Raw genomic sequence first — 15,819 nt, 5'->3', positions numbered from 1 at the left:
AGGATGTGTCCTTGATAATGATATGTCGACAGCAAAGACAGGGATGGGCGCAAGTGCGTCCCCAATGTGACTACCGGTAGATGCTATCAGTGCTGTGTAATATCAGATATGGCCATCTTCTTGGGGCGTGAGTGCAGTGTAGTGAACAGTACGTCCAGAAAACCACCATGCAAAGTATTTTTCTCTCCTCAAGCTTCACTTCGCATTGCCTTCCGCTTGTATAGCAAGCAGTCATAGCTGTGTCACACATTCAAACACTCTGCAGGTTACATACATGTTATATTTATATTCCCCATGAATATATTACTATTATTATTTCATTTTTTTGATGAACAGAATTCTCTTACCCTGCCCTGAATTAATTGGAAATATATGCATAACTTGAATAACAATAATTGAAAGAAATAAAACGACTGAACAATGGCAACATTCTTCTAGTCCCACTATTCCCCCTAGAAATCATGCTCATGACAATCAGGTGCTTTTTAGGCATCAAACTTGTGGATATCTGTGATCCTGTATTGTCATTGCAATAATTTCTTTCATTATCACATTGTTTTAAACCCAACCCCCCTCTCCCTATGTTTTCTTTATATAATGGAAAGATTCTCTTCATTAGGCACACACTTTCTTGCCTCATAATTGTCATTGAGCCACCTTTCATAGGATGTATTGGCAGGTTTTTATTAAAGTCACGTCTGTGTTTCTATGAGTCATAGAATTATTTATGTATGAGATTCTTATATCAGTCTAACAAGGTAATGGTCAAGGACAGGGTTGAAGCTTTGCCTCTGGCCTGTAGCTTTTTCTCTGAAAATACTGTGTTAGCCATCGTTGTTTCTATATCCCAAGATCATGGAATGGTCTGTTTTGCCAAAGAGGAGAATACATAAAACTATATTTCATATATATTGATTAATACCTTGTTTTGTTTTTTCATATGAAAGCGTCATTTTACTGATATGTCACGCACACATAAAATTGCCCATATGGGGAGTATGACAAACTTTTACTATGACGAAGATTACACTTTTAATGGTCTCAAAGAATTGCTGAAAGATGATTTACAGATGATATAAACTATCAAGAAGTTTATGATATACTTCAGATTTTCAGTTCTTGATTGTAAGCTTTCTTTCACTTTCTTTCATTCAACGAAGCCAAAGTATAAGAATTCTTTTTTTATAGAGAGAGACATTGCCATTTTTGTGTGTAACCCATTCACATGCTCATGAAACTTCATGTGAATTTTCGAGTGTTTAACACTGAGCTGCCTCAGTGCATTGACAGTGATAATTACAAATTCATTTCCATTTTGTTATCTTGTTTTGATTTTTGAATGTTTTCATTTCATCTTGTTGAAGTTGATCGCATGTAATCCAAAAAGTGAACATCATGCAGGTCTGCCAACACACAGACATCAAAATCAGGGGAATTCTAAGGAACTTTTAGGGAGACACTTTGGCATTTCAATTCAATTCAATTCAATTCAATTCGGTTTTATTTCAAATCAAAAGAAGCATAACAGTTAGTCCGCAGACTAATAGTGTCATGCGTACAGAATAAAAATACATGCATGATTACAGAACATTCACAATCCAAGAAAAAATCAAAAAGTCAAAAAACCTATTAAATTAAAATTCATGTGTCCCAATAAGACAATGAGAATTTCAGAACCTAAAGGAAGAGTTAAAAGTTTCTAGGAACCTCGTTTGGAATCGAGAGTCATTCATGTGACAAGGTTGTATGGCTACAGGGCATTGATATCGCAGTTCTGAAGAACAGCGGTGATGCGTTTACATCTAGGCTTTTCTTGTCTTTGTGTTTGAAGTCCCATGTTTGGATTAGCAGGTCAGTCTCAAACAGTAACCTTCCATTTGAAATGATTTTTTCTCCCAGTTTGAGGATTTTACTCTGAGGTCATGACAATGATATCATTGAATAATCATTGGACTCCTCAACTTCTATGTCCACACTATATTTCTGTCAGAGCATTAGGGAATTTATCTGTTACATGAAGCATGTGATTTGTTAATCAGGGATCTCACTCTTTATTCTTTTTTTTTTTTGGGGGGGGGGTTACATCCCCCCCCCCCCCCCCCCCCCCCCCCCCCCCCCCCCCCCCGGACATATTCATTCGTTCATTCATACAACCATTTATCCTGTTATTGATTCTATCATTAATTTCATTGTTTTGCTTCAGACCATGCTGTAGATGTCTTCTAGATACAGTACAATTTATTATGGTAGGATAGTGTGTGGCAAAAATTCTGCTGATGCCATCCCAGGGTAGGGCTAGCGATGAGAATCCCATGGGTTTACCATGAATTTAACTTCCAAATGCCCCAATTAATCCTCCTGTCTCAGTACAGCACAACTTGGGACAGGGCTATATACAGTATAGGGATGAGTAGTCAAAGACACATAATTCATAGCACTGAAATAACATGACTACAGTCCATCAGCTAAGGGTTGCCAGTATTAAAGTTGGGGCTTGTGCCACTCAGCAGATGGTCTTGTTATTTCAGGCTCTCCTTTGACTTCTCACACATCAGCACCACCCCCTCCCCCACCCAGTAGTTTTGTCAAAAGCTGCAACATAGAAATCTATTAATAAAATGTTAGTATATCCTTGTGATTGGAATGTTTTGACCTCTGCACTTCAGAAGTCATATGCCATGGACGAGTTTGATAGCCTTTTAAGTGAAAACTCTGCATGTGGCTCTTGAGGACATAGGCTACTACCCCACATAAGAGTTTTTTAACTTCGCCACTGACAACTCTTTGATATTTTATAAGTGACAAAACATGGCAATGAACGTTTTCTTTTGTAAATGTGTTTAAAGGTGATAATTTTATAGTTGCATATCTATAACTTTACATTATATTTGTATATTAAGTAAGGATCAAATCTAAAATATATTATGTGTTAAATAAACAATGAAACACAGAAATGATAATTTCAATGGTATTTGGTTTGTCATTCCTAGTGAGACATTTCCATTCTCTCTCTCTCTCTCTCTCTCTCTCTCTAAATTTCTGTCTCTCCATCACTTGAATACATGCAGACACAAGACACACATATACTAGGTGGTTAAAAAAAAAAATTCCAACTTTTGATCCTTAAATAGTTCTAAAACTGTATATCAGATAACACTGACATTGATATGAGCAATAGCTGAATAGTGCACGATTTTGTTGGAGGTACATGTAATTTGAAAATAAAGGCATAAATCAGTTTCATTACATGCAAGATTAATTCTTAAGTTGGGGTTAAGATTTTGTTCTATTTTTAACCCTCCGTAAAAAACTTTCTCTTTTGCACAGGGCTCAATTGGTGTGTATGGGAGTATGTGGTTAACACCCAGACAATGTTCAGGGTTTGAATGCTTTGTTATTCATTCATGAGAAATTCCACTATCACAGCGGGTCTTTACTCATCCTGAAAAGGTGGTGTTCATGTCCATTGTTCAGGGCATATTTAGCCAGACACTCACATGCACATGATTGGCTCCTGTGTAAAGTTCAAGTTTTGTGCAGAGGGTTAACATTTGACCAAAATCCGGAACCTAACTTTAAAATTAATCGTGGATACGTGTATAATGAAACCGATTTATGCTAACATATTCAAATCACCTCCAACCAAATTGTACACTTTTCAGCTATGACTCATATCAATGACAGTGTTATCTGATATATATAGTTTTCAAAAGTGAGGAACGTTTTTTTGTAACACCTAGTACAAACATTCAGACTCTTTGATACATATGAATGTGAGACTGTTTTGTTTCTTAACGTTTTGAATGGTCTCAAGGTACAGTTATCAAACAGAACTGTGTATTGCAATACCAATCTCTGACAAATTCTGCAAATCTTAGACCAAATTCCTGGTGCAGAAAACATGTACATTTATATGAATATATCTTCTACATTTATTCATTCACACTAACAACAGCAGCACCACAATATACACTGAGCTCATAACAGTAAAGACACCAACACCACAGTGTACATATACTACCTAGTGAGAAAAGCAACACAAAATAGGACATCTGAAAAGGCTGATGAACAGACACAGTGGTACGTTTACACAGTATGGTATTTAATCAAGACACCTTCACTCCTGAAACAAAAGTACAGATGTGCTTTAGAGACAAAATAGCAAGAACAATACAAACAAATTTTGGCGATATTTCAAAATTACAGAAAAAAACAAAGCAAATGCATAACAAATGAAACATATTACATGATTTTTTTTTCCTCCACTGTTAAACTATGTACCAACTTACAAAATAATGATTGTGTTTCACTCATAATTACATAAAAGCTAGACAAGGCAAAAAAATACAGAATAAATTAAGGTACTCATAAGAAAGGCTATGAAATGTCTGATTTTTTCTTTATTTCTGTGCATATTTCAAAGATTTGACAGAACAGAAAGATAAGTTAAATTAACATATACAGAGGATAATGCATGCGACAGTAGCACAAATTAGATAAACAGGGAAAAAGATCCCAAACAACACTCCTTATGTACGCGACTAAAATAAGCCTTAGCTTGTGCAAAAGATATCTTTAAAACTGCAAAAATATGTTGATTTAGGTTATATCAACATTTTGCATGAACAAATTACTTTTACATGGTGTGTTGGGTACCACAGAAAAAAAGTGGGATAGTCTCGTAACACAAAATGCACCATCCAGTCTACAGCTGAACACAAGTAAACCTTAATGGACATTGTACAGAGCAGAAATTCTAATGCTTGAAAGTACTGTTGCAATATATAGGAGATAGGAGAAACACATTGCTTTCAAATACACAAATGAATCTAATGAATCTGACCTATCTCCATCTTAAAAATGATGCATAAATATGCTTAAATATGAGATAAAAGACAGCCTAAAATTTGAGTACTATTGCAAATATTCCATTTTCTTTCACAAATCAATCATTTTTTTTTAACAGGCCACAATACAGAGACAAACACTGAAATGCTTTGGTGAATTTTACTTTTTTTGTGTGTCTGGAAATACAATGTATTTCATTTTGAGGAGATGCAAAATCTTATTTTTACTGACATTGCAAGAAATATCACACTAGCAAGAAAAGAGAGCAAGGATAGAGGCAGCAGAGACTTAAATAATCATGTCAATGCCACAGTTTCCTCAGCAAAGATATAACAAAACATTTTCTCTACAGAAATCTCAATCACCTGAATGAAATGTCTGTGAAAAAAAAAAAGAATGCTGAAAAACAAATATAAACAGAAAAATCAGTTCATGTAAACCTTTGCTTCACACACAGTGTACACACAAAGAATGCCTCATTAAAGCCATGATTCTCCAGTCGGACTGATAGTAAATCTTTTCTTTTTTTTTCCTGCTGCTATTGTGCAACTAGCTACGCTGGAATACATTTTTGCCATTCTTGCGCGGAAGAAGAAAAAGTGTTGTCGCAGAAAAAAGAAAAAAAAAAATGGGTGCAACTTCTTCGAGACACACATATTCTTGGCCCAAATAGTAGGCCATGTTGAAAAATGGAAAAAGAAACGGACAAAAATCTCGGTGCAAAACCACAACTACGAAGGAAGCTATGGATATACAGGAAAACATCTTGATGAATACTTTTCTCTAATGAATACTTCCGAGCAACGGTAGACTTGCGATGAGGCATTGTGCTTACTCTGGGGATATCTAGTGGATGGTGACGTCCCCAATTCACCATTGTCTTCAATTTTCTCACGACAGGAAGAACACTCTATCTTCATCTCAGCTGGAATAATCACAAATGGTACAAATGATGTGGTGCCCACAAAACTGGTGCAAGTTGGTCTCCGGAGACTCACGATTGTCAGTACATGGGACTAGCTGAGGTAACAATCTGGGTCTCGTTTGTTTTCCGGAAGTCATTTTTTGGTCCCGTAACCAGGTGCTATAAACAATCTTAAGAGTCTAGACTCAATTGAGGGGGAAAACAACTATCTTTTTTTTTTCCTTTTTCCAAAAGTCCATTCCACTCTAACTAAGGGACCGAAACTTGATCAGGGAAATGGAAGATATTATGGAGAAATGAGGGAAGCATTACAACAAAAACAGTAATTGGAAAAAAAAAATGCATCATTTACCTGATATTCACATCAAACCAGTAACATAAATTCATTGCATATCAATGATTAATTTTGTGCAGCTCCCATTGATCATATCATGTTTATTGCTTGTACACTGCAACTGGACCAATTTATCGTCACATCCCCGGTGCATGCCCCTGGGTGATCCCAACGGTTCCCCATCACATATCCCGAGTGACCCAAAATAAGGCATTCCCGCCAAACATCAAAAATCCATCTCGCCCCACCCACTGGTTTCCCTCGAGTGCTGAAGAATGCTGATTTGGAAGGCTTTCATTGCAGGAACGAAGTACAGCACACATTTAATCTCAGGAATCACTGGGAACACATGAAATCAGACACATAACCCCTCCTCCTCTATTTTCCCCTCTCTGGACATAAAATGTGCCAGGAAGCTCCTTGACAACATGTTCTGACTTCTGAACACAGAAATTGACCAAGGTCTGTTTTTTGCATTATTTTTTTTTCTTTCTCTCTTGTTCTTATCACCAGCATTACGCATCAAGTCCCTGGTTCGTACATTTTCAACACACAATGAAAATCTGCTCAGCTACTAAATGGTACCACTCATTTTGAAAACTGTTCCCGCCATATCGTAACAGGACTCGTTGAACCTGGACTGCTCTATCAAATGCACAATCAGCTGAATACTGGTATCAAAATTGATTCAAAAGTTTCTGCAATTTGCTGAATACAAGATGCTTTCATTCAAAAGAAAACAATAAACGAAAAAAGCTAGCTCTATAAGAAACACCTTGACAGTATGTAAAAGGCTCTTCTTAAATCTGTGTCATTCATGCCAACACATGATAAATCATACACGTCCAATTGTGAAGCTCGAAAAAAATATATATATAATTATGCTCCCACTTTGAAATAGAAAATACACAGGTTTTCATTATGAGAGATGCATCAATGGCAGTCTGTTCTCAGATCTACAAAAATTAAAACTGACACGGATCAAGGAATACTTTTTTTTTCACAAGTGGGCAAGTCGTGACGGTCAATCATCTTCCTGACTGACTTTCTTCAAGGAGTAATTTGCCAACAGGGGCTACACACACAATTGAAGTGTTTCGCAAAAATTGTGACCTACATCCTACTCCAAGGTTTTAAGTACAAGAAGTTGTTCAACCCATTTCAAGGTTTGGCGAAAGATGTTCGATGAATACAGATTCCCTCAAGGTTATTTCCATCTTATACAAAACAAGGGAGGGGGAAATACTGGCATTTAAGCCATCTCGATACCAAACAAAATTCCATCACTTCCCTCAGTAATCACGCTATATCATATTACACTTGTCTTCAAGTAGATATAACAAAGCTCTAAGACCCCACAATTCCATCCAATCACCTACACAGCGACCATTCAATGAATTTCTTATTTCTGTCAACGCACCACGATTGTCATTTTCCCTTTTTTTTTTGGTTGTTGCATAAATTAAAAGAGTAAAATAACAAGATTTAAAACAAAACAAAGCATATATCTTTCCTGACAGAGGATAACACCATGATAAGAACACACAAGGCTTAGAGCACTACATTAAGAAGTCTTGATCCGCCGTAGATCACACTTGTTGGCAAATATATACACATAGCAGTGGGTGGTTCAGAATTCTAAATCCCAAAACCACAAGAAAAAAGAACAAAATATGATATATTGCTTTCATTTCACCGGAAAGCAGCTGTCTTAAAGAGTGCCATCACGCAGTGACTTCATCGTGCGACATTATCCATACTGACAGCTTATTACGACCACACATCCACACAGTTGCAAACACCCACACACACACGCATCCACTCACACAATACGGTGACTGCATGAGAACACTTTATAAAAGGGTTTCTATTAAGACATGATAAAACTGGGAAAGAGTCAAAAGTTTGTTGTAAAAAGCTACTGTGGATATAAAATTGGAGACAGCACAAGCACTCTCAACTCATCCAATAAGTGTTCACCACACATAGACAAACAACCCTTCCAGTGAAGAGTATACATGTTTGGAAAATTACAATGTACATTCTGTCTTAACATAATGTGAATGTCATCACAATCCTAATTGATACAAACACATTCAAACTGCACCCTATCAATATCAATGACTTTTTTTTTCAAATATTTTCCCTACCAGTAATCACAAATCTTACAAACTAGATGCTACTTTTTTTTTCCAAGTAATACTTCCTTTGCTGTACACTAGAACAGACTCAAAAACATGTACTTCTCTCAATAACAGTTTTGATAGTTTAAAAATACCTCTCATATATCAAGAATAGATATCAAGCACAGAAATTTATACAGCCTTTTTTTTTTCTTCTTTCCACTGAAATGATACGATTCCACAACATGGCATAGCATCTTATGAGTTTTAACTAGCATACACATATCATCAATAGTACATAACAAGCAATGAGAAACAATATATATATATATATATTTATCTATTCATGTATATAAATATATATATGCATACACAAATGTGAGATACCAGATGCAGACTCGAAGCAGTTGGTAATCTCACATTTTACAAGTGAACCCAGCCTTACTACAGTAGAGTGCTGCTCCACAGACATGCTTTCGTACAGAGCACAGTACATTTCACACAAAAGACATGACCCCCCCCCCTTGCAAGCCCTGCTGCTCTCGCTTTGTGCAGAAGTCCAATTCGAAGAATCCAGAAATGTACACGACAACGAAGCGAGCGATCCACACACTATTCACACTAGATGCGACTTCTTTCTGCATGGATCGACATCTGCACATAGGTCTTTAGAACGCCTGCCTTCTCAGCGTAGAAACATATTGAGACGTCACGAGTAATCGGCTTAGTTTACTTAATTCTGTGGTCCGGCATCAACAGTATGATTGAGGGAGACTTAGACATAAAGCTACCGTACGCATCGGAGAGAGGGTTGGAATGGGGGGTGCAACTATACGTCCGTGCTTGTCTGCAAGTTTGTCAAACATTCCTCAATCTCCCCATACTCGCTAAGGTTTATCTCACTGTCTGGTTCGCACATGCCCGACACGTCGGAGCAGGAGGCGTTGGTCGACGTGTACATGGACATGGAGAGGGCATCTTGCGAGATATCGCTGATCGGCCGCTGGAAGTTGGCCGGCCGGAGTGGCAGATGGCGCGGTGGCGCCGCACACGACATGGACGACTGGTCCGGGGAGCCATTGTCGTAGTCGGGCGGGATCTCAGAGGTGCTAATGCTGTGCGCTGGCAAGTAGTGACTGGCGTTGATCTGGTACGCCTCTAGTGGCAGACTCTCGTAGTCCTCCACTGGCGGCGGGTAATTGGCCAGCTGCTGGCGGAACTCACGGGTGGCCCTTGCGCACGGCATGTCCTCGTTCTCGGGCGGGTAGTCCGTGTCGTCGCCACCCACATACTCGTCGTCGTCTTCTGTTTCATAGTCGTCCTCGTCGTCGTTGTCCACGTTGGAGGTGTTTGTGGAGATGTTGGTGGGGCTGTCTCGTGGGTGTCTAGGGGGTCTCTCAGGGATGCTCTGGAAGCCTTCTGGGAGCTGCATCCAGTCGCTACAGTCCCAGTTGTATCCTGTAGGGCAAAGCATAGGGGGCCAAAACTTTGTGAGAGTCAGCGGGTTAAGACATCTTCCCAATCACAACAAAAAGCATTATAGCATTTAAGCCCATGCAGATCGATGCAACAATATAAGAGCCGCCTTGACTACCACTAACACCGCAAAGTTGTGTGCCGTATGAGGAGACACACATAATGAAATGGGGAATTTATGTCGTCAAACTGACATGTATGAGAATTCCTTTACAAGACTTAAACTTGTTTGAGTGATATTTGAAAACTTGAGTCTTACTTCCTGCATATATGTATTTTCTCCCCTATATGTGGCTTGCTTGAAATATCTGAGAGCATATATATGTATTTGAGGTGCATGGGTTTATGCTGTCAAGTCTTCTACTGTCATTTGCCATTGCACACATTTTCTGTATGCAATTAGAGCAAGTCCATAAGAGACGCATTGTGAACTTTGGACATGCAAAAACATACTGACAAAAATGCATCTGCAAAAAAAAAAAAAAAAAAGGGCAATCAAACACGAACATGAAAAAAAAAATGATATTCATTTGAGCGAACATGCTCTAGAATGGTTCAACATTGGCAAACTAATAACAGAGAGAACATTGCTCGGGCAGACATAAGCCGGTCAAAGCTGGTCGTCAGCATCTGACCGTCACAAACAATGTGGACAAAGTGTTGGGTTTAACGATGAGAACTTGACACTGGCACAGCCCATGTACAGAAAAACAGGGCAGGATTAGTAGTAAAACATTTACAGTGTAGATGCAATGCAAGCTTCATGCAAATGGTCACTTCTCATATCAAGAACGGGAAACAAACCAACAAAAAAGTATATGCACGGGCAACAGTCACAATTCTCTTCTCTGTTTCATGGTATCTTACTTTGTCTTTTCTTTAAAAGCTCTGCCACGCTTCGTGACATGACCCTGCGAAATTTGAAGGACATACACATTACTCAGTGCGGAAAAATATAAGGCAGGGCTGCACACTAACCCATTTTTTCTGCCGGACCAACCTGTCTCTGTCGGACCGGTAAATGCCCCGTTTTACCATTTTTTGCCGGTCCGAACAGAAAATTTGCCGGTCAACAACAACAACAACCTAAAAAAGCATTAAATGACTTGCAAACTTATTTTCTTGTTTTTTATGGACGTACCCCCCCCCCCCCACCCATGTACATTTTACAGATTAATATTTTTTTTTAAAACTTGCATTATTTATTGCACAAAAAAATATAAAAATAAGTTGGGAAAAAATAGAATGTTTGTTTGTGATTTACAGTGTAAAATGATAATGAACAAAATCAGATTGTATCAAATGCGTTTGTGACTTTTTCTAAACATCGGCACACGAACTTGCTGCGTAACCTGCTCTTGGTGGTCAGTTGGATTGCGACGATTTAATGAATTATTTTAGCTGTGATATTTTCTGATGCACGCGCTACAAGGGGTTCTTTATTTTTCTCCCGATAATCTATTCGCATTTGTGCATGCGTTCTTGAAAGGTACACGACATGCAGGGCCGAATTCGCGATCCTTTTTGCGCCCATTTCCACCTCAAATATTAGCGGGATTGTGACGATTTCATAAATTACTTCGGCTGTAATATTTTCTGATGCAAGCGCCAAAAGAGGTTGAAAATGTGTCCTTTATGTTTTCCCGACAAACTCTTCGAATTTCGTAAGTGCGTTCTTAAAAAGATGCACCACATGGCCGAATTCATGATACTTTTTTCGCCTATTTCTACCTCAAATATCAGCGGGAGTGTGACGATTTCATAAATTATTTTGGCTGTAATCTTTTATTATGCACGCGCCAAAAGGGGTTGAAAATGTGCCCTTTATTTTTTCCCAATAAACTCTTCGAATTTCGTAAGTGCGTTCTTACAGATGTTCCACACAGCCGAATTCATGATACTTTTTGCGCCTATTTCTACCTCAAATATCAGCGGAATTGTGGCGATTTCACGTATTACTTCGGATGTAACTTTTTGTGATGCACGCACCGGCAAGAATGGTTGAAAATGCGTTCTTTATTTTTCTCCCCATAATCTCTTCGCATTCCGTACATGCGTTCTACGACACGGCCGAATTCACGATCATTTTTGCGCCTATTTCTACTTCAAATATCAGCGGGATTGCGATGATTTCATGAATAACTTCGGCAGTAATTTTTTATGATAAACGCGCCAAAACGGGTTGAAAATGTGTTCTTTATTTTTCCCGGATAAACTCTTCGCATTTCGTAATGCGTTCTAAACAGATATACGACACGGCCAAAAATCATGATTCTTTTTGCGCCTATTGTTTCCTCAAACTTCAACGGGATTGCGATGATTTCATGAATTATTATTCGGCCGTAATCTTTGTGATGCACGGGCCAAAAGGGGTTGAAAATGTGTCCTGTATTTTTCTTCCAATAATCTCTTCGCATTTCGTACATGCGTATACGACACGGCCGAATTCACGATCCTTTTATCGCCTATTTCTACATTAAATATCAGACGAATTGTGGCAATTTCATGAATTACTTCACATGTAATCTTTTGTGATGCACGCACCAGCTAGAATGGTTGAAAATGCGTTCTTTATTTTTCTCCCCATAATCTCTTCGCATTCCGTACATGCGTTCTTGAAAGGTATACGACATGGCCGAATTCACGATCCTTTTTGCGCCTATTTCTACCTCAAATATCAGCGGGATTGCGATGAGCTCATGTATGACTTCGGATGCAATATTTTATGATACACGCGCCAAAAGGGGTTAAAAATGTGTCCTTTATTTTTCCCCGATAAACTCTTCGCATTTTGTAAATGCGTTCTTAAAAGATACACGACACGGCCAAAAATCATGATTCTTTTGCGCCTATCGTTTCCTCAAACTTCAACGGGATTGAGATGATTTTATGAATTATCACTCGGCTCTATAATCTTTATGATGCACGGGCCAAAAGGGGTTGAAAATGTGTGCTGCATTTTTCACCCAATAATCACTTCGCATTGCGTACATGCCTATACGTCACGGCCGAATTCACGGTCCTTTTAGCGCCTATTTCTACATCTAATGTCAGCGGGATTGCGATATGTCATTAATTATTTCGGCTGTAATCTTTTGTGATACATTCACCAGAAGGGTTGAAAATGCGTTCTTTATTTTTCTCCCGATAATTTCTTCGTATTTGGCGTTTTCAAAATTATACATTGCATGCAGGGCCAAATTCGATATTCTTTTTGCGTCTATTATTGTTTACTCAACTTCCAACGGGATTGCGAAATTTTCATGAATTACTTACTATTCGGCTGTAATTTATACGATGCAAGCGCCAAAAGGGGTGAAAATGTGTCCTTTATTTTTCTCCCGCTAATCTTTTCCCATTTCGTGCGTTCTTATCTACAAGGTATACGACATGGCCGAATTCACGATCCTTTTTGCGCCTATTTCTACCTCAAATATCAGCGGGAATGTGGCGATTTCATGAATTACTTCGGATGTAATCTTTTGTAATACACGCACCAGAAGGGTAGAAATGTCTTTTTTATTTTTCTCCCGATAATCTCGTCGCATTTGTGTATGCGTTTTTGATAACCAAGACGGCATGCAGGACTGAATTCAAGATCCTTTTTTTTTGCGCCTATTATTTCCTCAAATTTCAACGGGATTGCGTTGATTTCATGAATTGTTATTCGGCTGTTATCGTTTATGATGCACTCACCAAAATGTGCCCTTTATTTTTTTTTTCTTTTTCTCCTCTATAATCTCTTCGCATTTCGTACATTATCTTTTGGAAGATACGACGCGGCCGGTCGAATTCATGATCCTTTTTGGGACGATTTCTACCTGAAATATGTAAGCGGGACTGCCATGATTTCATGATTTTTTTTTTCTCCCTAGTATTATCTCTTCACATTTTGTGCATGCGTTCTTAAAAAGTACACGGAAGGGCCGATTTCGTGATCCTTTTTGCGCCTATCTTCGTTATGAGAACATTCTGAGCGAATGAAAATATCAATTTGTGAAATGACTGTGCAAAATAAAAATAAACGCAATCAGACCCATTTACTGTATCGCTGAATATCGAATGTGTTTTTACTTTTTCTAAAAATCGACACAAGTAAATTAGTTCTAACATAACTGCCACGCTGCTGCGAAACCTGGATCGGATCGATCTTGCGTTAAGAAATCATAAGTAAAATGACCCAGAAATGCGTGCGCTTCTTTCAATGCTTCTTGTCTGGCATGACCGCCGATCGCAAGCAAACGAGAAGCAGTTACACTGTACATGCTTTGCATCGTTTGCTTTGCATGTATTGCATTGCATGGCAGTGCGTGAGCAGCGCCAAATGCGCAAGCGAACGCGAATGTAACTGGTCGACTGCTAGTATAGTGCTCAAAACTATGTTTACTGTACAAATTGCACCGGTAGACATAAACGAAAACTTGCGTAAAACTTGTTGAACAGTGCGATATCTTGCATTCTGTTTTTCCCTGATCGGGGCTGCTCTTTTCTTTTCTACTGACCCCACCAATGCTTTTTTTTTTTACTGGTCATGTCGGACCGGTAACTTGTGGATTTCCTGAAAAGTTACCGGTCCGACAGTGACTTTTACCGGTCTTTGACCGTCGGACCGGCGCCAGTGTGCAGCCCTGTATAAGGGATGTACGTCATCATGTTTCCTTCACTAAAACCGAACTACCTCATCAACTTTGGTAACACAGATGAACATTATCTGTAGAGTTACTGGAAGCCTAGACACTCCAAATCCCACATGTTTCTTGTGGATGGGGCAGGGCCAGGGCCAGGGGTGAAGAAGGGTACCCATCATGATATTTTGGTAATCCACATAAATTTGTTTTAAAAAGTCTTAGCTGGCAAGCCTAGAAATTCAAAGACAGTTATCTGAATTAAACACTCACACTAAGATTAAGAAAGAAGGGAGGATCAAGTTTACAGTGCTTGTGTGTGCTGGGGGGAGGGGGAGGGGATGTTAACAGTGCTACTCTTATCCCAAATGTTGTTTTATTAGAACTTGGCGAGTCAAATGTTACTTCACGGGAATAAGAGTCAGCAGAAGGAGACATCTCATGCTGTCATTAGGTATTCATAATAAATGGATACAAATCACTCCATTGGTGTGTTCATTCTCAGTTGGAACTCTTCTAATTTTTTTTTACAGAAATAAAAAAGATCATCTGCGGTCACAGAGCATTGAAAAACAGCAACTGGTTCTGAACTCCATACGGATGGCAAGATTTGGGAAAAGTGTCGTGTATTTAAGCCTGTCACTGTGTGTCACAAGAAATGGGACAGTTATGGAAATATTAAAAGATGATTCTGATGATCATGCAAATGGCACATTCATGAGACAGCCCTTTCTCGAGCGAGTCATTCACGCGTACGTTAACGTTCACTAGCAGAACGGAGAACGGACGATGCTTCATGCACAGAAGTACGGCCAAGGCAAAAGAGAGAGAGAGAGGGAAAAAAACCAGACATTTGGAACAACCTATAACAATGTTGCTTTCTTCAATCTAAATTCCAGTGTAAAACCAACACATGACAAAACTTTTCATTTGTGTATTCAACTTGTAAATCCCAATTGTGATGAAGCATCTTGTTGTCAATCCAGAAATCGGAAGCATGGTTTCACACAATGTGTCTTCATGTACAACAAGTATATGTACAGGTATATACTTTGCAGGGCGAGAGGATGGATAAAAATATGGGCCGAGGATGGGCCCAGAGAATAAACCATGTAATATGGCCCAAGGGTACAATGGAAAAATATGTTTGCTGGAGGCGCAATACCAAACTGCCAACAACAACCACAACATAACGGGATGCCTAGAGCTACAGATTCCGAAATACTTCACATGGTAAACTTGGTATCATATATAAATGTTTGTGTGACAAGGGCTTACATAAGAGAATACACTGTACATCCATAACACACACATGTATACATGTAATGCTATGTCACAGTCTAAAAACACCTCCACGTACTAAATCTGTGGCCAGTAAAGGGAGGAGGACCAAAACGGATGCGAGAAAACGAACCAATCAAAGCCACTGAAATAATCATGTGACCTAACCTTAAATGCTCTGTGCCTACTTTTGTCTGAAAATTTCGT

General features: G+C 38.8%; 1 protein-coding gene across 1 annotated transcript in view; it reads right to left on the bottom strand.

Annotated features, from left to right (window-relative positions):
* Nucleotides 1–8,947: 8,947 nt before the first annotated feature.
* The window catches only part of LOC139727958 (protocadherin Fat 1-like), a 172,326-nt gene continuing 165,454 nt past the window's right edge, over nt 8,948–15,819 (bottom strand). Inside the window, exon 29 of the mRNA XM_071638930.1 lies at nt 8,948–9,688. Within this exon, the coding sequence (XP_071495031.1) occupies nt 9,060–9,688 (629 nt within the window). The 3' untranslated portion in view covers nt 8,948–9,059. The remainder of the gene's footprint in view (nt 9,689–15,819) is intronic.

This window comes from Diadema antillarum, unplaced genomic scaffold (assembly GCF_040938485.1).
Source record: "Diadema antillarum isolate AM-2024a unplaced genomic scaffold, OU_Dant_1.0 seq00000160_RagTag, whole genome shotgun sequence".
In the NCBI taxonomy this organism is placed as follows: domain Eukaryota; kingdom Metazoa; phylum Echinodermata; class Echinoidea; order Diadematoida; family Diadematidae; genus Diadema; species Diadema antillarum.
This window is presented reverse-complemented; position numbering and strand designations above follow the sequence as displayed.